We start from the raw sequence: 25678 nt of genomic DNA, 5'->3' as shown, positions 1-25678 counted from the left end.
TATTAGACGTGTGGTTGTTTGAGTACATACACTACAGCAAATTACACTTCAAAGATTAAAGCCAGGGTGCCAATAAGTAAACGTGTATTGTTGTTGTTTTTTCTCCAGAGGAAGTGTTATCTTAACTGACCACTGTTCCATAAGAGGTGTAAAATTTGGCAGGCGCTCTGCATTCTAATAAAAAAGGATGCAGCAGTTACGATAAAACGCAGCCTGTTCTACACATAATCCTGAGGCAGCGTGTGAAACATACTGTATAGTGTATGCACAGGCAGTAAACCTGTACCACTACAATGATAAAGGACTGCATTTACCCCTTATAGTAGATACAAGCCAGGGCACCTACAAATTAAGGGTTGTTGGTTCTGAGGAGTAATGTGTGAACTGAGGGTAGAGAAAAGGCTTGGTAGTTGATACATGAGGACAAGTCCCATAAAGGTTTCTAATTATTAAATTATTAGCTGGATAGTAGCAACAGCACATTGCCGCTTATATTCACCTTTGGCACCAACACCACAACTTTGAATCCAACTGTACTTTACTTTTTCCGTATCATTTTACAACTGCATGCCACGGGCTTTGATTGAAAATACATTATCTTTGCCTGAAAAGGATAAATTAAAGTCCATTTCAACAAGAAATTACCATATGAGGCCAGTAGGGTCAGAACTGATGAAGTACCAGAAGTAGTGGAGTAGCTTATTTCATTTCTCTATACACCACCTTGTGAAGTAGACAGTTGTGAAGTAGTCACTTGAATAAACAGAACACTTCATTTGAAAGGTCACAGGTGCTTATCTGACTGGGAGGGCTGCTTGCTCTGTGGAGAAAATGCTCTGAGAGGCACTGCAAATGAGAGGGACCACATGAAAGATGGGCAGTGACAGCACGGCTACATACAGCAAGAAATGCATAAAGATTTCACTTAAAGCTTGCCAAAGCACTTATCACCTGTCACTTTGACCGAGCATCTGCTTGCCAATCCATTTGAGTGCTCAGGTAGGTTGTCTTTTTTCCCCATCTCATCAGAGATGCATTGAAATTCAATCGTTTGCATGGAATCAATGGGTTCGAGAAGAATTACCTGAGCAGATTAGAGCTGGAGGCAGCTGGAGAGAGCGATCGTCTGATCCTTCCAGCTTTTCCTGCTCTGTTTGTTTTCTCCGCACTTTAGCTAAATTACTAATTACAGTCACACAGCCAATCTCACCATGGCCACTGTGAAGCCAAAGACACACCTGCAGAAGAGCTACAAACAAACAGTTAGTTTAGTAGTGCACAAACTCAGACGAGCTAACGAGAAAAAAAAAAACGCCTCTTTTGCAATTTCCATGTGAAACCTGGTGGAATTAAAGCGGACAACTAACACAATCAAATGTGTAAAACTGGAAAGATTGTGGAACGCTAAATGGTTCAGCATAGTTAGGTTGTATGTCTCACAACACATGATGCAAAATCAGTTTCTTTTGGCAAAACACAGAATATTGTCAAAGGATTCAATGCAGTTGACAGCAACAGAGTAAGCATAGGCTTGGGGTTCAATAGCATCTTCTCAAATCTGAATCCACTATTGAATCTACTTATTAAATCTAAATCTTTTCAAATGCCGTATTTTATTGATTTAGATTTTTTTTTAGGTTTGTCTTTAAACATAACTAAATAACAAAGTTATGAATAACTTAATGTTAAAGTACAGAGAACTCTTCAGCTGAGCTCTTTAATCTACTTTTTGTTGGCTGAGGAGGAAGAACATTTAAATCCTGAGCAGTGTAAAATATAGAATTTTTACTAATGTATATTGACATTTGGCATCTATCTACTATGCGAAAGGGAGCTCTTAAACCCTTTTTCTGATCTCATCGTGATGACAACACTGATAGAGAGCAGCAATAAGTTGGAAAAATAGGCTCGCCCATCCTCACACTATAAGCAACTATGTAGATCCTACAATACATTTTTACATCAGTTTCTTAGTTATGTCTTTTATAATTCTGCTGCCTATTTTACAAAGTTCTACAGTGCTCAAGCGTAGTTTATGGCTCTGGGCACAAGTGTTGTGCTTGAGTTTTATCCTAAAAGCAGCTGGCACGAACAAACATTTGAAATTCAGGGGGGCTAATGGTTAATGTGAGAGGTCTTTTTCTCTTTTGCCCTGCACCACAAAGGGGAAATCAAAACACATTTTTTCACCTGATGGTTCTCCTCTACAACTTAAATTTATAGTATTTCATGGTTTATTACACTGATTTTATTAGAACAAATGAGAACTGTATCACAGTGCAATGGCAAGAAGGAAAAAAATATGTTCTGGCACGAGCTCTGCTGAAGTGGAAAGGTCCTTGCAAGTCAGACTGCTGCCATGACTTTCACAAAAACTGACCCGAGGTCTTTTTCAAACATGATGCAGACATGTACTATAAAATTGCCAGCACATTTATGGAGCAGAGTGTATGTCTCAAAGGGGCATGAAGCTAAAATTATACTTTCCATGTTTGCATAGTTGCAAAGGGTATGTGTGAGATACATTTTGTCACATGCCCATTTCTGCAAGGGTCTGCAGCTCAAAATGTATGATTGTACAAACTGTACTTGCCAACTGAAGATGTGCACTTCCTCCTAAGCAGAGTCCCATAGCAGTAAACAGGAAGTATGCAACTGCTGTCCGTGTTCATGTCCGTTTTAGGGTATATCGGGGCCTTTTCAGCAACAGTGTGCTCCCCTGACACGTCCTCAGTCTCAGCTAAGACCTCTTTTGGCAGTGGGATCTCCAGTTGAGGAGAAACCCAGACTGCTGTGTGTTTCAATATGACTGAAACAGCCCATTGGCACTGGGTAAATAGATGAGCCAGAGGGCCTCTAAATTCATAGTGTGACCCGTTTCATATTCCACGAGGCGCCATTTAAATGACCAAAGAATATCCTGGCTTAGAAAGAAGTAGCCACATTTCTAAGCAAACAGCTTGGCAATTGCTCACTGGGTGAACCATAAACACAACGGGCTTTTGCTATTCTTTCTCTCACAACAGAGCTGACCATGATATTGGTCTCCAGGCAGCAATCAAAAGCACAAGGATATCTCAAAGAGTGTTTGGTACTGCTTGACTGTGCTATAAGGCTTTGATGTGCTTCATCCTCTGTGCAATATTACCATTCCATCTCCCAAGAATATTGTGAAACCATGGACTTTTGCTAGGCCAGCTAGGCCTTCTGAGGCCACATGTCCATGCTGTTTGGGGTGACTCAGCCCGGTCACCATGGGAACATGGTTGAATGAACAAAGGCAGAGAGTTTGTTAAACATGAAGGGAGCAAGGTCAGCTGGCCACGTGATGTGGGTGGTAGTGGCAGCAACCAGAGGTAGAGGGTGGAGGGGCAGACTGCTTGCATGAAAAGTAATAAAATAACTTCTTTGACTTTATAACCTTATGTTGCTTCTGCTGAATTTGAGCTTGGGAGCGATAGCAAGAAAACTTTTCTTTTGTTGTACTTAACTGACATCATGAGCAGTGCACCTAGCAGACCAATGCTTGACACTTGTATCCCCACAGTCATACACAAGTCACACACTGACAAAAACAGACATAAAGAGTGGCTCAGGTAAACTGACGGCTGGATATGTGAGAAGCCTCAAATGCCTGTCAGACTATGAGAAAAATCACACACTGAGTCTCTGTGGAGGAGTCCATGTCACTGCATTCAGAAGAAGCAGACAGGGGTTCAGCAGCCTTAGCCCCAATTATAACCCAGAAGATGACTGCACATCATACAGCGCACTGTTACACTACAGTAAGGGGAAAAATGAATACTCTTCTTTTACTTCTGACACATTCAGCTTCAGATCTGTCGAATGATGTGACTGATCCCCGCCAACCCGCTGACAGATCTGGTGACAGAAAAGAACTGTTTCTATCTGCACTTGCGCTGGTGGAGGAATAAGAATCTCCTGCTGGCACAGCAAACAACAGTGAAAGCACTTTGACTGTGCAACTGTAAGTCACTTATGCCAGGCATTAATTACTAACTCAATATAGTCTGAGATTACACTGGCATTTTAACAAGTACATTAAGATCAAGAGGAAACATGCAGACACATTCACACAGAATCAATTTGAACAATAGATCAGGAGATCAGAAATGAGCTGTTGAGTCTGTACAGCTAACTCAGACGCTCTTGTGGATAAACAGAGAGGAGTAAAAAGAGGCTTTCTCCAGGGAATGATAATTCCCAATTGAGCCCATCGGCTCCCACCCACACGCACATGCACACACACAAACACAGAAGACACCAGAGTGAGAATATTCATTAGGAGGATACTGAACTCTAATTAAGCAAGGTGGAAGGAACACATGCAGGTGTGGGTTGCACCTGGTTTCGGAAACCCTCGCTTCTCCTCCTCGCAGCCACATTGGGATGAAAACACTCTCCCTTTCTGCGGCTGTGACGTCACTCTCAGCCTACACCCCTACGGCTACCGACCCGACACCCTGGGTTCCTCTGCTCCTCCTACTGCACCTCTGAGGCACCGGTACAGGCGTGAAATTTGGCGGGCTGGGAAGCAATCCACACAAGTGAACAGACGCCAATCCACACAAGTGAACAGACGCCAATCCACACAAGGAGACATTCTTCTTGCTTGACTGGCAGATAAATTCCTGTTGGTTGGCTCCAGCTCTTCAGCTCAGACACAAGAAAATGTATAAGGCAGAGTAATGGGGCCATATGTAAAAACACAGCTGTTTTTTTCCCTCCATGAGAATGAAAGACATAACCAGTCAGCTGATATTTTACTCTAGTACTCTCCAGAATTAACTTAACAAGCAGAAACATCTCGCTACTGTATTCTGGCATCAGGGGGAACTGCTGGAGATAGATATCATTCCCCATTATGAACAGCTGTTAATGCACTCAAACTTTAAAGTCATTGTCATTTTTTACAAGAACTTCCCTGGAAAGATACAATACAGCTTCTATAGCTACGGCTCCATTTTAGGGCATCACCTGTTGCTATGTAGTCAAATCGAGGTCTGTCTGTGTGTCACTATGTGTGTCTGTGTGTGCGCTTCACTGTGAGTTAGTGAGAGCATGTGTTTTATCAGTTGCTGCCGCTTGTTTGAACGGAGCCATGATGAAAGCCTAGACAAACACAAGGGAATGTCAACCGAGAACTAAAGTCAACAGACAGAGAGCCTGACTCTGCCGGGGACCCCTGTGAGAGAGGCCACGCCCTCCGACACAGCTCTGGACTGTCTCTCCACGCCGCTCCTCTCCACCAAGCTCCACCAGCACGACCGAAAGATACTCTCTGATACAGTATTAAGACGTGTGAGGAGAATGCAAATTATAAGACAGAGAGAAGGAGGAAGACAGAGAGAGAAGACACAAAACAATCTCATAAAGAAACACTGCCAGGCTGTTTTCCAAGCAGAGGCGAGTCAGCTCAGCATACAAGATTAAAGAAGGCAGGGGATAAACACTGTCCAAACACAGCACTGAACAGTACAACTAGAATATGTCTATTTCCGTAATCTGCTGCTATGAAAAATAACACACAATTAGGAATCTTCCTTCCGTTTTAAGCAGACTAACCCATGCAGACAAAATATTCAAGGCAAGCTCCAGGTACTCACTTTGAATATATTGTTGAGATTACAGCCTCGTATTTTTGGTCTGGTAATGTACTGTGAAGGCAGCGGAAGGGCAAATGGTAAAGCAGGCTGGGCAAACATCTAGCCCTATTCAAGTCAGAGCTGAAGCTTCACTTTCTTTTTTTGGTCCGTTTTTGTGTGGGAAGCCAGTGAAGTGGACCTGAGTCCCTATTGACTCAATGTGCTGAGACATTTTCCCTTTTACCAATGCTAAAGTAGGCATGAGCACTAATCCTTAGGGGTTAAATGGAGCCTCCTATGGGGTTTCCCTATCCTGAGAGAGCTGGGGGCGGCTGCTGCTGCTGCGCAGACTGTTAAAGTTGAGTAAAAATTCTGCCAAATACATTAAAGTTCAAACTATGCCATGGAATTCCCACTGAAAACTCAGTAATACAAAAACTGAAACAGTGTTAAAGCAATTCACGTGGGGTTCTTATGTGCTTAAATTTGCGGCTGGCAGATATTCAGGTGATAGGCATGAATAAGAGAAATTCTGCTGCTGATGATGATGATGATAATGATAATGAAATTTTAATGATCACAGTGGGGAAATTGGGTCACTGGAGCAGCAGAGAGAGAAGTTATAGATAAAAACAGAAAAAGTACAGAGAATTAAATGCAAAACAATTCACAAGTACAATAGGAGAACAGAGTACCGCAGGAGATAAAAATAATAATTCAGCATCTGTGTTGCTGGTTGGAAGTTGCAAAGAATACAGCAAACACCTATGTTTGCAGCTTTTCATATTATTAGTTACAGTATATTACAGAATATAACAGATTTTGTGCAGAACCCTAACCCATAAAAAAATGCATTATAAAGCAGCACACATGGTCATAAAAAAGATGTGGAAATGTCTATTGTAAACTGCTGAAATGGGTATAGAAAGAGTAGCTTTTGCAAATGATACAGTCACAGTGATGAATGTTTTCAAATAGGAAATGCTGGCATTTTCCGCATTAACAGTGACCTTTACAAAGAGGAGAATGCTTTTTTGAGAGCCTGTTGCAGTGTTATGCAGAATCTTGATGCAAGCAGCTACGATTCATTCAACAGAGGAGCTGTTCACCAATAACAGCCACCAGAAAAAGGGACCATTTCCATTTCAAATCACAGCCATTTTCACACCAACACTGAGACAGCATCAGCGACTGCCAAAGTCTGGCAGCTCCTGCCCCCAGTGTTGTTCCCTATCGCTGCGTATAAACTCAGATCTCTGTTATTGCAGGTTTGATTGATGTTGCTTATAATGGCACTACTTCTATTTACCCAACACATCTACCCATCTCCTCTATCTGCGATTTGCTGGTTGACTTCCTCTACCTTTTACTGGTTGTCTTTGATGGGTCAGCTTAAAGGAGTTCTTACTGGCCTGTGAAATGTCACAGCTTTGTCTTTACTGTTCATTTGTGAAATTGGAGCATGAAAAGGTATATTCTAAGGCTATGATTTGTAAGAAGAAAGGTATTGCTCCTGGGCCCAGAGCCCTTACCTTAAAATACACCAAAAATCTGTTTCTACGTCAGTCTCACCAGTAGCACAGACATACTTCAAAGACTGAAGAATTTCAACATGATCCCGTATTCACATAATAAAAACTCTTAAACATGATTATCGCTAAATTATACATGTAAGCACAAAACCACTATACCCAAGTCAATACAAGCACACTTTTTGTCATGTTTAATTTATATCAATGATCTTCTTCTTGTCATGCTGTGCAACAGGCACCTATCAGTCCTGAAGCGAGGTAAGCCCTCCTGTGATCCTTTCCCAAGGTTTTCCTCCATTTCTTCCCTTGAAATGGGTTTTGGAGAGTTTTACTTAATCCATTTTCGAAGGGTCTGGGGAGGTGTTCTTGTTACTTTTGCCTTAAGGTGTTTACGTAAACTCTTTAACAAAACTGAAACTTCATTACATGTATTATATTTTGAATTAACTCATTTGCATGGCAGTAACTAGGACAAACCGTGGGAGTTTTTTTGCTTTGTATTAAGTTTCGCAGATTTTGTGCACATGTAGATGAAGAGCATGTCAATGTCCACAACAACCATAAACACTCCCAGTCCACCACACTGAAATACTCTCACCCCTCATCCCCACCAATGTAACACACACCGTTCACACACACACACACACCACGCACACACGCACACACACCGTTCACACGCACGCACACACCTCTTCCTGCAGATGGTTAACCTCAGAAACACCCATCAACAGAGTGGGATAAAGAGGGTCTACTCCAGTTACTCCCAGTTTTACCTTAAACGTGTCATTCACAACTCCACCACAAGCACCTTACACTCTTGCGTTAAAAGGTGGGTGGGCAGTCTACGAGTGCTTCTTTCAGAAAAGTCATAAACGTCCCCTCGACTCAACCGGTCCTTTTATGCCCCCATCATCACTTTCTATAGGCTTCCTTTGAATGTGGCTCCTGGCTGCAGAGGAATAAGACATTCGATATACGAGTCACTGAGGATCAGTGCCGAAAGGAACTGGTGTTAGACGCTGAGGCGTAGACACCTCCCTGTTGTTGGGATGGTTGGAGGTGTTACCTGAAACACCTTCGGTTAGAGTTCAATGCCAATTAAATGGCTCCAGTTCCTCCGGATTTCACAATACCTTAAACTGAAGACGCTTCTTGCACCATGCCAACAAAATGTCAATATAACTCTACTCAGCATCAACAGATAACAACCAAATGATACAAACTGAATTTTATCACTTTAGACAACCATATACAAGTTTGAGACTGAATAATGAAGAAGTATTTTAAGCAAGTGATTGAAGTATCAGTTCAGGGTGGAGAGCACTGATGTTTGCTCTAAAGAACACACCAGGAACATACAAAAAATATCTTCCTGCTTTCCTACCAGTTACTCATTGTGTTCAGTAGTGGAAAAACAAAGAGTTGAGAAATCATTAAAAAAATTGTATTTTTTTAGATATGACTCAAGAGAGTAAACAAAGTCATTCAGATCATAGAGAAAACAAAGTCTGAGTTCATGTTTAGCACAGATAAGTGAACACTTTGATCACAATGATGGCAGCTCTGTGTGACGAGACGTCCCGTCTTTTAGTACTCCCCCTTCTCTTTACCCAGAATACTGTTGAACTAAGAACCGTACTTCCTGTATGTGTTCTAATCAACAGGGCCATTACAGACCTTGAGGTTTTATACAATCTATCTTATCTTATCTAAAGCAGCAAAGACTTGGTTTGTTTCTCTAGATAACAGTAGCCCTGACTTCCTCTCCTTACAGCTCTAAACCCTGACTGACCCTTTCATAAGACACTCAAACTCCTCATCTCAAAAGGTCCAAAGCACTAAATACACTCATATACTGAGGGAATGTGCTGCTGAGTTTAGGAATCAGAAAGCTGCCTGTTTGTCTTTAAGGTTCTGTTGGCGCTTACACAAGCGTATAGAGCCCATTGTAGAGATAAATGCTGCCATTTATCTAAGGCTGGAGAAAAGATGCTAAGTTGGCTAATTACAGATTTAGTGCAGGAATAGTAAACCAGTTACAAAGCAAGAGAGAAGGGCTTCAATTAGCTACATTAGAGATGTATGCTGGACTGTGAAAACACTGTATGGTAATTCTATCTTTTATCCCCTTTATTGTGCTGATTAGTGCAGTGGGGTGAGGGGGTGCTCTATCTAATCTGATCACAGAGCATTGTGTTCGGGGTCATTAACCTATGGGAGGTCCTAAGGGTTGACAAGTCAGCTCCGACCCCCCCTCTACCTTTTTTACGGAACTCGCTCATCCCTGAGTTCCTCTGTCTCTACAGACAACACAACAGCAACCACAAACAACCAAAGAAAACAAAAGACGAGGGGAAAAACAGCCGACGGAGCTATTTGCATGGCTTGTCATTCTTCCACAAACACATGGCCGTAATGACTACTGACCGAGGCCCCTGGACTTGCCTAAGCAGCAGGATGTCGACCCCTTTAGTCTCTGTTGTTGTTGGCTCTTCTTTCTCTGGCCTGCATCCTAGTCCCAAGAGATGAATGGATCAACCTATCCCTCAACATCTGGGATCTGCATCAGAAAAGACTAGTACCTTACCGCATGGCCTTATAGCCATCAGGCTCGTAAGGCCCTGTTTCATGTAACTGCCATCTGCATTCTCATGCATAAAGATCCAAAAAGCTACATCAGTCAAATCTTTCTCTTGCCAACTATTGTGAGCAATACCACGATGCCTACATTTACATCTATACAAAGCCACACTAATGAGATCCCACATCTGTCTACATATTTACCCATTCATTGATTTATATATTTTTTCCATAAACCCTCTTTCTATCCCTGTCACACACATTACACCCTCTGCAAATCAAAAATGTGAATAACCAACAGCACCTCTCATCCGCAAATCCTAGTTAAACTGTTGTGATACGGAAAAGCTGCCTGTCAGGATGGCAGAGCGGAGATGAAAGGCCCACAGCAAAGATCGCTGCTGATTGCCTGTAGAGGATGAATATGCAAATAAAGCAGAAGGTAAATGAAAAACAAAGCGGGGGGTTTTGGCAGCAGCCTTTTACATGTTCCCCTTTATTTGGCATTGGTTAAGAACACTGAAAGTCTATCAATAATGAATTCCAGTCAGAGCAAGGAAGGAGACATGAGGGGAAATCAGTCTCCATTTTCCCCCTGTGAGCCCCTGAGCAGTTTTGGGGCCTATTGTATTTCACACAAGCTTTTCAGTGAACATACACTAAGCTTAAGCGACAGATAAACGGAAAATTGAGGGAGATAAAATAATATCCATAACACCTAGCTTACATAGCACAAATCAGCCTGGGTCTCTGTGCTTTGGCATATAGTCCAGAATGTAGGGCACCACAGCGTGCCAACTGCGAGCCCTATCTATTGACCACCAAGTAAATTAATTATCTGGTCCACTGTCTGTTATGACGGTCAAAAACTGGGCTCAGGATAGTTTGATATAAAACAAGACCAAGACAAGTGCACATTAACAGTTGTTTTAGTGCCACCAGAGCCAAAAGGCACTTTAGCCAGCACTTAGCAAAATCAAGTGGCCTAATATATTTAGCTATCTTTGAAAACACACACAACAGAGTAGGAAACAACCTGTCTGTTGTCTAAACAGTGAAATTGGCCAGACAGACTGGAGTGCATCCCTGGGAAAGGAGGGCACCCATCCACTTGAACAAAAGATGAACAGGGCAACAGATTTTCGTCGGTCTTGAGATAACAGAAACCCAACACCCTCGTCCTCCAGTGGGGCCCTTTGTACGTCTGAGAGAGGGTCAATCAACAGCCGCTGACAGACGTGTCTGCAGTAGATTTAGGAGAGGAAGCCACAGTGAGGTCAGGCACAGGTTTCTCTGCTCTGTCCCCTGGAGGGAAGACATGGATCAAGTCAGGATGTCCAAGACTGACCCTTTCTCACCTCTCACCTGGACTAATATGATAAGATAGTTAAGCTCATTAACAAAGCAACAAAACATTAAGCCTCTGTGGAAACTTCATGACACAATACAACTTTTATTTCATATGGTTTTGCCTCCAAAAAGGAACAGCGTGCAGCCAGACAATTTATATTTGTCTAGAAATCCCATTGTGTTTCAAACAAAAGTGAGAGCCACTTTAGCTGAAAAGCAAACAAATGTGAAAAACTCCACTAGAGGTCTAAGTAGTTTTGGCAGATGCTCCAGGCTTAAGTGTCTGTTCAATTAGGCACTCCAGTTAAGATGGCAATCATGGTTTAACCGTGTGTCGATGTGTTAAGGCCGGAGTTGGCACACGTTCTGTCCTGGCAAAATAACTGGGCATGAGATGTCAGCTGTGGTCAGACACTTAGTCATTCTTGTGCAGTGCGCACCATCCTAATGAGGCAATAACAGTTACTAGGAGTAGAGGTTCATATCAGCTCATGAGCAGACAATGGGAGAGAGTACAGAAACAGAAATTGGAGTGTTGGAATGGGGATATTAAATGAGTTGCGCTGTTGTATGTGTGTCAGGTTACATGTATGGACGGCATTTTCTTTAAGCATGTTAAATTATATCGCAGTCTGGCTTTTTGATTAACTAAATCCTATAATAGCATTGTGTCTCTAATGCTACTTTACTGACAAAATGTGCTTTTCTAGCGGTCAATCAATACAGAGCAGCTTCTCTCTCAAACAGAAAACATGATACATTTCAGCTACATATTTTAGTATCCCCAGAGCGGGTGAATAACACCTCTCTAACAAACCTCTTAGTTTACTGAAAATGAATGCAGACCCTCCAGGCGTTCACAACCGAACAGCATAATAGGCTTGAGGTAATTAACATAAAATAGTATTTAGTGAATGACATGCAAGAGAGGAGTTACACAGACAGCTGCATAGGTCCCACAGATCTAATCATTGACCCACTGGCAACGACAGGGAGCCGATATTCAACAACAGATGAGCAGAGCTGCTCCATTGCAGTTCAGTGCGTGGGGTTGTGGTGTCTGCCTCGTCAGGTAGCCGGAGGGGGAGACACTAGAGATGACGCAGGGCAGGAGAGAGTGTCGGCTGGGTCAGCTCTGCTGTACAACCCTTTGACTAACAGGGTGACTCACAGCTGCTTAGGGCCTGGACGAGAGCAAACTCACTGTTTGGCTTCGTTTAAACATGAAACCGAAGAGGGGCAAACCAAAAGCAGGAGGGGCAAAGGTTAGAATGGTTCAGGTATGTCAGAGCGACTCACATGTCGTCCTGTATCAACGCACATGCAGGCGTATGTACACATACGAGCACGAAGCTTCACACACAGGAACATACACTAGGAATTGACACAACTCTAAATTCTTGCTATGAATTATTGTGGTTCACTGTTACAACATCATTAAATATTCATTACCCGTCAGTGTTTGAAAAAAGCCTGCCATGTATGTGCTCCACACATAGTAAAAGGTTTTTTAGTGGCACTTTAGATTATGATTTTACTTTACTTGCTTGGATAAAATACTTTGGGTTTACAATTGTGAAAACATTTCTCTGTCTTTGAGAAAGGAAACAAGGACATTTATACGGTCTAGATAAAAATGAACACCTGAAACAGACATGACAGTGACAAACACAACATCAGTAATGAAGCCCCTTACGCCACAAAAACCTAAATCGTGAATTATCCCGACACACCTAAACAAATATGCAAATTCAAATTTAAATAGAGCCAACAGCTGCCCTATAAACAAACCGCTACCAGTACAACGCTCTGTGTATCTCTCGTCGTCACCAACATGCTCACACATACAGTACATTTCCACAGTTTTCCCCTCTTCCTCTCTTTTTTCTGCCACTGAGCATTGCTTTCCAACCAGTGACTACTCACTCCTCTTAAGTGCACACATCTGACAAGGATGTGAGTGCATTTCTCCTTTCCTCCACTCCCCCTAGTGTATCCATCCAACACTGCATCTTTCCTATGCATCTCCCAAACAGTCAGAGAGAGAGAGAGAGAGAGAGAGAGAGAGAGAGAGAGAGAGAGAGAGAGAGAGAGAGAGAGAGAGAGAGAGAGAGAGAGAGGCCCCTCCTCCAGATGACATCAGTGCTCTACTGAAGCTAGAGGCAAACACAACTCCACATTGAGATCTACCCGTGCACCCATTTCTTTGCACAGCGTACAGATGTGTATGTGTGTGTGGGGACACCAGTAAACATAGCAGTGCTGCTACAGATAAACTCCAAATAGCTCTAGCCTTGTGAGTGAGAGGAGGTTTTTGGATCTGAATTTAAATCCTCATAGCCTGGATTGGATTATTTTTTCCCCCCGTTGTGAACCCCAATTTAAGAGGATACCTGTTACTTTCCATTTTTTGGTTGATTATAGAGGTAAGTGCGTTTTCTGCTGGTACTGTCCTGTTGGGAATGCATCCTTTTCATCTTTTTGGATCTTCTTTCTGGCAAAAAGGAATTCAGAGTCATGCGGAATCCCCAGGAGTTGCTTGTATCTAATTAGTTTTTTTTTTCTAACTTTATTTTTTAATACTCGGCCCTGGTGAAAAAATATTGGGTTTCTCTCTGAAGTGGTTTTCTCATAGGCGCTTTAAGCGATAGCAATAAAAGAAAATCGTGAGTGCACTTTTCCTTCAAGCAACCAAATTACGCTCTTCCTAGTTTACGCACAGCAAGTCAATTTGCTCAGCTTGGCAGATAAAAAGCCATAAACAGATCATCTATCTCTTCATCTCAAGCCCCCTCTCATGCCTGCAACTTGCTGCTCCGATCTTGTGCTGCGACCCCCCCCCTTTTATTCTGCATGTATCTAGCAGAGACTACAAACACCAAATCTCTAGGGGTTTTTTTATCTCGTTTTCTCACTTTGTCTGTAGAGATCAATTTCTCGTTGCGACACGCTGAATTTCTCGATCACATTCATACTCCGCCTCGGTGCATTGGTTCAGAACATGTGAAAAAGCACTTGAGAGAGCAACAGGGACGTCTAAAATCTTTCCGACCCGTATATCAGCTCTTGGTGTTCCTAAACCAGTGGGAAAATGATCACTGGTGAATACGCAAACTTGATAGGATTAGAGGGCTGTGTGGTTTAGTCTCGGTGTCGCAGCCCGAGAAGACACCCCGGCGTGCAGCTGAAATTGCAGCGCAGATCCCGCGGAGTTGGACATGAAGGGGGCAGCTGGAGAAACTCCGCTAAATGCGTCTCCGGCGTCACTGTCTGGGGGCGACTCGGACCAGCTCCTATACATATCATACTCCATTGAAATTTACTGCAACTGTAAGCTTGTCTGCAGATAATACGGACGCCCCCCACCTCCCCACCTCCCCTCCTCTCCCCTTTCCACCTCCCCTAAAGAAAACATCATAGGTTGTGAGAGCTTTAGGGCGCAGTCATGGAGGAACATGAACATGCACAAATATAAAAAAAAAAAATCCACTGAAGTTTCATACGCACCAGTTCGCACATAAGCAGCGGCATTTAACGCATGTGGCATACTGTAAGGTTACATTAACAGTGCCTCAGAATAAATAGCTGACATTTATGTGATGTTGCAGCTCTTGATGTGACTGTCGTATTAATGAGCCTCCAGAAATAAACGCGGTTTACAGTAAGATAATACTGTCAGCTCATATGGCCGACTGACAGCAGCACATTCTCTATTCTAATGCCAATCTATGGTGCTAATGAATCAAAGTCCGCTGCTAGTTTCTCTCTTTATACATACAAACCTCATCTATCACATCAGACCAATGCAATAAAGTGGGGCGCCTTCAATTCCCATGCACTGTATTTAAGATGAATGTCTTATTGGTAACACCAGGGCACGGCCAGTTGTTAATCCAATTTAACATAGCCTTTTATCTTCATGAGACGATAAGGTCATCCTGGCTTAAAACAATAGCTGATATAGATTTATATATAAGCTACAGTCAGATTTAAGTAAACCACTAATAGTGGCCGCAAACTTGACTTCAATTGTCAAGCAATGTAAATAGTAGCTCTTTGTTGTCCAATGTGTTTGGCAGACAAAGAAATAAATAGCCTGTTAAACGTGGTAGACATGAGGACAGACCCAATTGTCTTCAGTGATGATGGCCTGAGGCTAAAGTCCCCAGTCAATTGCTTTCAGAGGGAATTCACATTGCAGATTAACAACTAACCAGGTCACTACAGACAGAATCTTCTATTCCCAGAAAGTTACAGCATCAAATATGAATGGCTGCGTTAGGAAAAGACTTTCATAACTACCAAGACATATTTTAGATTCAACACTGTACTCTGAGGAGGCCTAATTCTGTTCTTTTCATTATTTATTTAGCCACTAAGCAGTATCTTTTTTTAAACCATCTATTCCAAGCTTTAGGAGACAAATCATTTCACATTAGTTACTAAAAGTGAAGGTGTAAACATGGCTGCAAAGCCTAAATATTGCAGGAGAAACATTTGCAAACGATATGACTACTGTAGATGGCCCATCAGGGAGGTTAACAAATCTCTGTATTGTAGGTGTCTGGCCTGTGCTTAGATGGGCTCCTGTGTGCAACTTCACATGAGTATTTGGTGTTTGCTTGTCACATACAGACAGACAGACACACACACACACATACACACACGCATTTCATTTTGTAGTGCCTACCACCCCCATGTGGGGAAAAACCACTGCAGCTGCTACAGATCTCTCTTTTCAGGCTGTTACAAAAGAGAGACCCCCGTCTGTCCGAGGCCTCTCTGTGCTCTTAATGGGCCAGCAAAAGTATCATCTGTTCAGCCCATCTAAAGACAGCGCCAGGAGGCCACATACCAAATCTGTGAAACTATCAGAGATTTTTTGCCCATTTTCTCTTCAACTGAGACGTGTTCTGTGTCCCTGTGAATTCAGATGTGGCCATGAATGTTCCATTGTGTCTCTGCACCGCAGTAGGCCGCAGCCCGGTGTCTTTACGTAAAAAACTTACCACTATGTAAATCAATTGCAGACACAAGGTTTCACGGCACACAGACACTGACAAAACCTCACCTCAATTAAAAGCAGAAAACCAGGAAACAAAAAAATTAAATACAAGAATATTCAGATGGACACTACATTTTGTTTTCATATCAGGTTAGTTTGTCCTTCGCCAAAATAAGTACTTTAATGCATGATCATACAACCATAAACAATTCATGTTTTCCCTTTTTTATTTGAGGTTTGCTTAAAACTTGCCAAGCAACAGTGCACACAAAACACATTTTTATAGACCACAATATCCTAAAAAAAAATATATATATAACCCACAATAATGATATTGTGTGCAATCAATCATAATTCAAAACTATATTATGAATTAGAATGAATAATCAACAGCAGATACAAACAACATTGATTTCCCAATGGAGAGCTCTACTGTGGTTCTAAATTAATTTCAGGGCTCATGAATAATTTAACAGTCAGCCATTACTACTTCTACAGCTCTTTCTCCCCTAAATGCAGCCTATGTAATACTATTCTGTATTTTACGGAACTAGAAGTCATTATAATCTGCAATACTTTTGACAGGCATGAAATTGTTTCTATTTGAGTTTTTCCAAAGCCTTTCTTGTGCAGTGTATGACTAGGGGGCACAAAGTCTTAGGCTCTGTTATTGCAGACTAATGTGCATTTATGCGTGTTGAGCTCACAATGGCTATCAGTGTCCAGCTTTGTGTGAGCCTCCCACGCTCTCCACTGAAAGGTAACTAGCTGTATACACACACAATTTTACTAGGATGCTCAATTTAACTTTGCCAGTTCAGATTAAATGAAGCAGAAGCCACTTTGACTGCTAGAGAAATCTCCTGTCGGCCGGCAGAGCTTATTAGAACGATGGAGAAAGACATCCATCACTAAAAATCTTCAACTCAGCCTCCATTGCTCTCAAAATATTTTTGCGCACATGAACATAGTGTGTGTGGGTGCGTTTTACGTGGGTATACGTTATTAGTAAATGCAAAAGAAAAGACTTGGAAAATGGACTGTGTAAATTAAATAAAATTGCCCGAAGAAAATGTTTTTAATACGTAACCCCCTCTGTTGAGGCTACAAGGTCCACATGCTTGCCTTGTAGCGAACAATGGAGAGGGGCCACTCTCCTGAAATCCGATGAGCGTGGAAAAAGAAAAGGAGAAAAAATACAGCCAAGCATCTAGGCCCGACTATGCTCCTCGTAAAGTAAGCAAGATGTGCACGGTTCAAAGCAGACGTCCGATAAATCACCCACAATATAATATCACACTGGGGTCTAGGATACATTATGCTACAGTATGTTTTTCTTCTGTCTGACTATATTTACACCAGTTTTCATAAATTAATGACCATGTCCTTTCCCCTTCTACTGGACACTGAATTAGATTCTGTTATCTCAGCAGGTAACAGAGTCGTAGTGGCCAAAGAAAGGGAAACTTACTTTACCACATCATACATGGGGCTATTTATGACGAGAATCGTCCTGTCTCACAACCAAAAAAGCCTATTATTCCAAGTGCAGATAGGTCTTCCTGGGTTCCCTTGATAAGACAGAAATTCAGAGACTATTACTTTATTTTATGTAATGCTAAGAATTCAAGGATTAAAATCAAGACTACATACTTGACAATATTCAGAGGATGGAGAACTTTACAAAATGAGGTGAAAAGGCCCATTTAAAATTGAAATAGCTTGACTAAGTGCTGCATTAAAAGTTCATTCCAACAGACAGACAGCACATATCCCTCTATCATCCCGCCATTTTCTAAAACCCCATTACTGAATTTCATCTTTTTCCCCCCTTGTCAGACTCCTTTATTCCAGAAGTTAGTAGAGGTCACATCTGCTGCTTTTTCCCCAGACTCTAATCTACTACTAATGTAATACTGGACGGAGGGGCCGTGTTTAGATGAACAGAAGGAAGGGGGGCGTTATTATTAGACAGCATCTCAGGAGTTGTAATCGAGTTACAAGCCTCTCAATTCCCTAATCTTCTCCTTGTCATGGGCTACAACTGTTAAATGGCTGGGCCCCTTGTTCCTAATTTACCTTTACATGTTTTACAGCAAACAGGGGCTGCCAGTAGGTCACATGGATGGTTACATATATAAGGACACAAAGCTATTGTGCTGCAAGAGGAAACAAAACATTTTCTTTGGAAAAGGAAATTCTATTTTTACAAACAGAAACAGCATTCATAGAATGTGAAGAGAGGATGGGGTGGGGGTAAGAGGTCACAGAGAGGAGCTGAGAGTGACAGGGATGGATGCAGCAGCCACCCTCTTCCCCATACGAAATTCAAATTGGCCTCATTTGTCATGAGTGCTTTTTTAACAATGCGAGTAATTCAGCACTTACTGGATCAGTTTTTCCTCTCATGTGTGGAATCTGGACTAGCCTTGTTTTAAAACTAGCACTAACAAGACTGCATTTTATTTTTTTTAATTTAATTTTTTAAATTGCAGGACTAGGTATCTTGTAAAACACCAAAAGCTGAACTAAGCAGTGAACTGGACTGAGAAGGGCATAGGGACTCCACCCTCAGCCATTGTGTTTGGGTCTTGATCAGTGTTGTCTTGCGTATGCATAGACATTCTTTCTTGTATCACCATAGAAAAGAAATGTGGTCCGTTAGAGTAACAGGCTGTAAAAGGTCATCAGGCTAAATCAAGCTATAAGAAAGGGCATTGCTAAATAAGAATTCACAATGTAAGGGAGGTCAGAGTGTATTATCAAGCACATTCCTAAACATAATTAGTCTTTTGATGTCTTTTCACTATCTTGAAAGATTATTTTCTCATTGCCATAAAACATTATTTTGTAATGACTTAATGTGGGCACTAAATATGTTTGTCTCTGGTTATTTTTCAGAACACCATCCCAGGTGTGAGGACGGCACAGTATGAGTCAAGCTGCAGATGCGTGAGGGAGACTGTGCCCTGAAGGATAAGCACCTTGCCCTGTTTTGCTCCTTAGAAGAAAGGAGAACATTGGTTATCGGTTTCAGGAAAAAGGACTAGAGCCCTGGATTAATGTGTATACAGGCTCAACAAGGGAGCAGAGGATTCTGGGTTACCTGAAGACCTGGAGTACACAAGTGAATAGGCCTGGATTGAGCCTGTGGCACAGGGGATTGGCATGGCTCAGACCAGCTTTGTGTCAACTCATCATGCCTGTCGGGCCTGACTGCAGAAACGAGCCTTTGCTACAGCTCACCCCATCCTTCACACGGATCACTATACAACACCCAAAAAATCTAATTTGCAGTTATGGCTGTTGAGCTCGGCAATTTCAACACCCATTAGGATTTTTAATATTACCTGAGAGCACATGCTTTGTCAGTAAGAGGGGATGCTTTTTCTACAGGCTTATCTGCCATGGTAAAGGCATTGAAAGCATGAGCCTCTGACAACACAGAGGAGGTCATCGTCCAAACAAGGATCAGCTCAGCAAACACTGACCAGGTCAGGATATCACCAGAAACCCCTCGGACAAACTTTTCCTTTCAGAAAGGATAAGAGCAAATTCAAGAGGAAATCTTGATTGGATTTTTGGTTGCTGGAAAGGATTTACCACGTCGTATTAATCAGGTATGACAAATACGGATGGCTTTGCTTCTTTCCACTTCACTGACCAGACCACAATTTGTAATGAGACGTGCAGGAAGAGAGGTCATGGCAGGAATGCATAATTAAAGCAATAAATCAGTATTAGCCTAATTAAAAGGTAACTACACATTGATAGTGAAAAAAGAGACAGACAACCAGTTGGCACCTACTGTTTTACACCACGGTTTTGTTAATTTTAAGGTAATCTGCAGTACGTTTATTTTTTTTTTTAATTAAGATGTACATTTTCAAAAATGCTAACATACCACTGTTACAGCAAAGATAATTAATATGGTGCTGTGCAAGGATAAGTGAAGCTCACAATTTAATTTGCAACCTCTGAAAACTGTCTCAAAAACATGTCCTGATCTTAATGTGCTTGAGATATTTATCAAATGTCTTTTCTGTGAGGAGAGATATTTCTTCACTACCTTGTTAGAGGACAGTTAAACCCTAGAATTTGAATAGTGAAAGGCATGGGTAATGATCTAACGAGACTTAAGAGTATGCCGGTTCCACAACAGTTCATCAACAAAGCCTGACTTTGTTCACCCTCGTGGTCTGTCGCGATGAAAGGCAGCCTTGAGATACAGAAACGTGTAAAACAACTAGGGAACGCTATTACATTTCACAAGTCAAGGCCAAAAAGGCAAAGCACAGAGTTTCAATTCACAGAGCTCACAAGTTGGAACATTTCTTAACAAAAAGCCATTCTATTTCTACTGCAGGTTACTTTTTAAACTTTTAATCCTAAGAAGTCTAAAGATGAAGGAAAGCAAGCTCTGTGTATTGTACAAAAAAAAAGTTTCACTTTATTTTCACTGTCTGGCAATTCTAATGATCAATTCATATCAATTTAATAGCAGGAATTCAAACTGATTCTTTCAGCAGTTGTTTAATCTAGAAAGTGCTGCAGGCAGCATTTCAAACACCCAGCAATTATGAGAACAGGAATTTGGCTCTCCTTTAAAGGCCTTGTGCATTAAATGTACCCTTGTGTCTTCTCCCCAGGGGCTCTTGAGTGATTAGACTGCCAGGCAACACAGCTCCAAGATGGTGCGTCAATGCAAGGCCTTTATCCTCTTCCTCATCAGGGTCGGGCTGCTGCTGGGTCTTGCTAACCCCCTGGTGACCTCCGCCTCATGTCCCTCAGCCTGCCGCTGTGATGGGACCTTCATCTACTGTAATGACCGTGGCCTGACTTCCATCCCTACTGGTCTACCCCAGGATGCTACAGTGCTCTTTCTGCAAAACAATCGCATCAAGAGTTCGGGCATTCCTGCAGAGCTGAGCCGGCTCATAAACGTGGAGAAGATCTACCTTTACTGCAACAATCTGGATGAGTTCCCCACTAACCTTCCTCTTGGGCTAAAAGAGCTCCACCTTCAGGAGAACAACATTCGGATGATTACCCATGCCTCATTAGCCCAAATTCCCTACATTGAAGAACTGCATCTGGATGATAACTCTGTATCAGCAGTCAGCATAGAGGAGGGGGCCTTCAGGGACAGTAATCACCTCAGATTGCTTTTTCTCTCCAGAAACCACCTAAGTACCATCCCTTCAGGCCTACCCATGAGCATTGAAGAGCTGCGCTTTGATGACAACCGAATCTCCTCCATCTCAGAGCAGTCGCTGCAAGATCTCATCAACCTGAAGCGACTAATCCTGGATGGTAACCTGCTCAACAACCGTGGGATTGGGGAGATGGCTTTCATAAACCTGATCAACCTGACTGAGCTCTCGCTAGTGAGAAACTCCTTGACATCGCCGCCAGCCAACTTGCCAGGCACCAGTTTGGAGAAGCTGCAGCTACAAGATAATCACATTAATCGGGTCCCACCTGGGGCTTTTGCCTTCCTTAGACAGCTGTATCGCCTGGACCTGTCTGGCAACAACCTGAGCAGCCTCCCCCAGGGTGTGTTTGAAGATCTGGACAATCTCACACAGCTCCTGCTACGCAACAACCCGTGGCAATGCACTTGCAGGATGAAATGGGTGCGTGATTGGCTGCGGTCATTGCCGTCTAAGGTGAATGTACGTGGGTTCATGTGCCAGGGTCCTGATAAGGTCAAAGGCATGGCAATTAAAGACCTAACGACAGACATGTTCGACTGCACAGATTCAGAACTCATTCCGACATATGAGACAAGCACGGTCTCCAACACTCTACGCCCCTCACAACCCCAGTGGCCCTTGTTTGTGACTAAAAGGCCTGTAGTTAAAGGGCCTGACATCGGTAAGAATTACCATAGTACTACCACCTCTTCAGGCAGAAAGATCATCACCATCAGTGTGAAGTCAAGTAGTGCAGATACAATACACATATCATGGAGGGTGTCACAGCCCATGACTGCCCTACGGCTCAGCTGGCTAAAGCTGGGACACAGCCCTGCCTTTGGCTCCATAACTGAGACCATTGTGCAGGGAGAGAGGAAGGAGTACCTGCTCACTGCGCTGGAGCCAGAGTCGTCCTATAGGATATGCATGGTTCCCATGGAGACCAGCAACATTTACCTGTCAGACGAGACCCCTGTTTGCATAGAGACAGAGACTGGTTCTCACAAATCATACAACCCAACCACAACTTTAAACAGAGAGCAGGAAAAAGAGCCTTACAAAAATTCCAGTCTGCCTTTGGCTGCTATCATTGGAGGGGCTGTGGCTCTTTTGGCAATAATCATGTTGGCACTGGTGTGTTGGTATGTCCACAGGAATGGTTCACTTTTTTCAAGAAACTGCACCTACAACAAAGGCCGTCGGAGAAAGGATGACTATGCTGAGGCTGGCACTAAGAAAGACAACTCCATCCTAGAAATACGAGAGACATCATTTCAAATGATACCTATAAATCACCTGCCTGTGTCCAAGGAGGAATTTGTGATACACACGATTTTCCCACCTAATGGCCTGAGTTTATACAAAAGCCCACACAGCGAGAACAGTATTAACAACAGGAGCTACAGAGACAGTGGAATACCAGATTTAGACCATTCCCATTCATGATATTGCGCATGGCCATTCATGATGAGTGCGCGACTTAAACAGAGTGGCAAGACTTTTACAAAACACTGGATCTATAAGACTAAGGAAGCAATGTTCTGTACATTTGCCATATAATTTATATTTAAGGACATTTTATGAAGACGGAGAACGTTCCAGTTGCAGGCCGTCACTGAACCATCAGTGGGTATTGTAACTAACTGCAATTCTATATTTTAGGGATTTGTAGTAATTTGTACTGTATTTCCTTTGCTTAAGGTTATCGACCAACTAAAAGAAACTCTGTGTTCTACTGAGATATGATGACTTGTCAACTGTGAAAGTGGGTTTTCATTGCTGTGTTGAACAATCAGACCTTAGAAAACCTTGTAGTATAAGCACAGGTCATTCTTTTAACTTTGTGGCTGTCTGAAAAACAAAAAGGCAAAAAAATGACATGAAGTAAACTAAGGCACAGCTGATCAACTAATTCGCAAAGCAGGCATGTTGCCCTCTACAAGAATGAGCAGTCGGTAGCTGTCTCTACATACTACGGACCAAGAGTCTTGCTCTAGTATTCACCTGGTATGGAGTACAAATAACTAAAGATGAGGTGCCATGCTTTATTTCTCTGCTTTGTTCAGTGTGTTATTTTTTTTCTGTTTGCAAGAAGAAACGCAGCAGAGCAACCCAAGCAGGGTTCCAGTGTTTCTGATAGGATTGTAGGCCACAGCACAGGGCAGATAAAGCACACCGACCTTAAGGAGCTCTCTGCTCCTCAAAACAAGTAGACTGGACAGGCTGACACAGAGGACCCCCCACTATCTCTATTTGTACAAGCCAACAATGGCCGAACGACAATGGCGGCATTCTTTAGTACCATGTACCATACGTCATTCTAGTCACCAGGCCAAAAAGACAAAACATGTTGACTTTCATTAGAATTACCACAGTGGCAGCAACTCCTTGTTATGAGTATTATTTTGTATTATTTTCCAAATGAACACACTTTTATGTTTCCACAATTTGAAGTTAACTGTTCTTAACAATTGAAAACCAAAGTGCATTGTATGCCCTTTGGCCAGTCTTGTATGTGCCTTGATCCAATGCTTATTGTATTTAGCTTTTTAAGAAACCAGTGACTTTTTTTCATACACACTTGAATATGAAAAATATTGGTCATATTACAGAATAAAAGTGGACAAAAATAACTTTGCTCTTCCTTACCTTGGAGTATAACAAACCCCACTCATAATACTTTTTTATGGTTCTGTTCAATTACAATTATCCCACGCTATGCTATGCTTTTCTGTGCTCAATTACTTTTTTTCTAATCAATAGAATTTTATCTTTATACAAATGTGAACTGCGCTGGAGTAAAAAAGAAGTCTACTGGGGGACCCGTTTTATTCATTCATATCTCAAATTACTGTCTAGCTACACAATCTAAAAATGGTTGGAGATGAAAACCATAACCTACTGCATTTTTATCCTTTTGTCTGAACCCATAGCCTTAAAACCACATCTCCCCTTCCAAGACATAGTGAACTCTTTAACAATAACTCAGATACTGTTCTTGAAACCCAGTTTTCCACTCCATGGGCAGTCTGCAGAGCAACATCTGCTTGAGGCTGCTGCTGTTCTTTCGTGCGGTGAAGCCATGTGTGACTTATCCGATTGGCCAGAGAGAGAAATGTCACAGTAGAGTAGAAATAGGGCTGTGGAGAGATTGGACTCTTGGGTTTGATGAACCTCCCAGGCACTAGGGCAACAGAAAACTAATGACAAGCCACCATATGGAGGGGTGGTACAAGCAGACCCTGATGGGGATGCCCGTCCCTGCAGAGGACAGAGTATATATACACTGCTCCAGGCTCCAGGCAGCACACTTAATGACATGGTTGCAGCTCACCCGGGCAAGGGCCCATGAAAAAGGTGCACATGCAAAAACAGTAAAATAGCCTATTATCCCATTTCACAAATGCATCTAACAGACTATCTTGTGAAAGCTAACGTAAAGTTAATGCATTTCAGGTTATGCTTACTAGACTCAAGCATTGACCATACTCTTACACAAACTCACAAGTTTTCAGTATGAATCACAAAAAATATCGTTTACCCACAATCACACACCCACAAGCTCTTAACACAGTGAAAGCTTTAATTACAGTAAGGGGAGCCGCTAAAAGCTGCACAAGCTATCCAAACCTTAAGTATACACTAACCCTGCCCTTTACACTAAATATATATCACATTAACTTGGAATTAAAGTAAACAGACGATCTACTTTTAGAATGCTGAATAGTAATAGTTTCCATATGAATGCTGTTCTTTGACGGTCAGCCTTAGTCATATCTTATTTAAATAAAGACAAAAAGAAAACTACATGATAAAACCTCAGAATGTTGCTAATTTTTCTTTATTATGCTGAAGTGAATAAAGCATCCTCATCAGAGATAACATTTATCACACTTTTTTATGGTGGCCTTTTACAGAAACACAAAAGAAACACTATAATGTGCTATGATCTGTTTTTAGGTAAATTAAACAAAAAGCTGTTCAGTTCTCTCATTGCTATTATCGGCCTTGCTAAAAAATGTGTAAGCAGAGATCTCAGCTGGCTTCACAGCATCAGCTTCTTGTTGATGAATGAGGTGGTTCTAAAAATGTTGAGAAATGTAAAAGCGCTCTATTGCTTGAGCAGAGCATCCCTATTTCTAGTCATTTCAAGAACCTCTTGAAATGTTTCAAGTGTTATTTTTGTACCAGAAAGACTCCAAACGTAGTGTACTGATGAGATCACTGCAATTTCTTTGGCTAGAACAGCAGTCTTGTGTTATTGATTAGCTTTTGGGATTAAATAAATTACTCACATAGGTTTGTAGTGACTGAAGTATGCTGACCACTTGAAGAATGAGCGAGCCACTCTCTAACATTTGTACTCACCTGTGTGATAAATTACAGTTTACCCAAATGGTGAAAGGA

The 25678-nt window shown here is 42.0% G+C and overlaps 2 protein-coding genes and 1 long non-coding RNA gene across 7 annotated transcripts in view; 2 read left to right on the top strand and 1 right to left on the bottom strand.

Annotated features, from left to right (window-relative positions):
• Positions 1 to 10103, top strand: part of LOC127378621 (uncharacterized) — a 281992-nt gene extending 271889 nt beyond the window's left edge. Inside the window, exon 6 of the long non-coding RNA XR_007888117.1 lies at positions 10093 to 10103. This is a non-coding gene — a long non-coding RNA (uncharacterized LOC127378621). The remainder of the gene's footprint in view (positions 1 to 10092) is intronic.
• The window catches only part of macrod2 (mono-ADP ribosylhydrolase 2), a 397243-nt gene that overhangs the window by 307607 nt on the left and 63958 nt on the right, over positions 1 to 25678 (bottom strand). The gene's annotated exons all lie outside the window — the stretch shown is intronic.
• Positions 13234 to 23904, top strand: flrt3 (fibronectin leucine rich transmembrane 3). Its single transcript, XM_051427432.1, has 3 exons — positions 13234 to 13494; positions 18975 to 19693; positions 20723 to 23904. Exon 3 carries the CDS (start codon positions 20765 to 20767, stop codon positions 22715 to 22717), a length of 1953 nt encoding a protein of 650 aa, XP_051283392.1. The 5' UTR covers positions 13234 to 13494; positions 18975 to 19693; positions 20723 to 20764; the 3' UTR covers positions 22718 to 23904.

The sequence above is a fragment of the Dicentrarchus labrax genome, unplaced genomic scaffold (assembly GCF_905237075.1).
Source record: "Dicentrarchus labrax unplaced genomic scaffold, dlabrax2021, whole genome shotgun sequence".
Taxonomy (NCBI): Eukaryota; Metazoa; Chordata; class Actinopteri; family Moronidae; genus Dicentrarchus; species Dicentrarchus labrax.
The sequence above is the reverse complement of the archived record's forward strand: the minus strand, read 5'-3'. Positions and strand labels throughout refer to the sequence as shown.

Coding starts and splice junctions, on each gene's coding strand:
- flrt3 (XM_051427432.1), top strand. CDS start 20,765: ATGGTGCGTCAATGCAAGGCCTTTATCCTCTTCCTCATCAGGGTCGGG.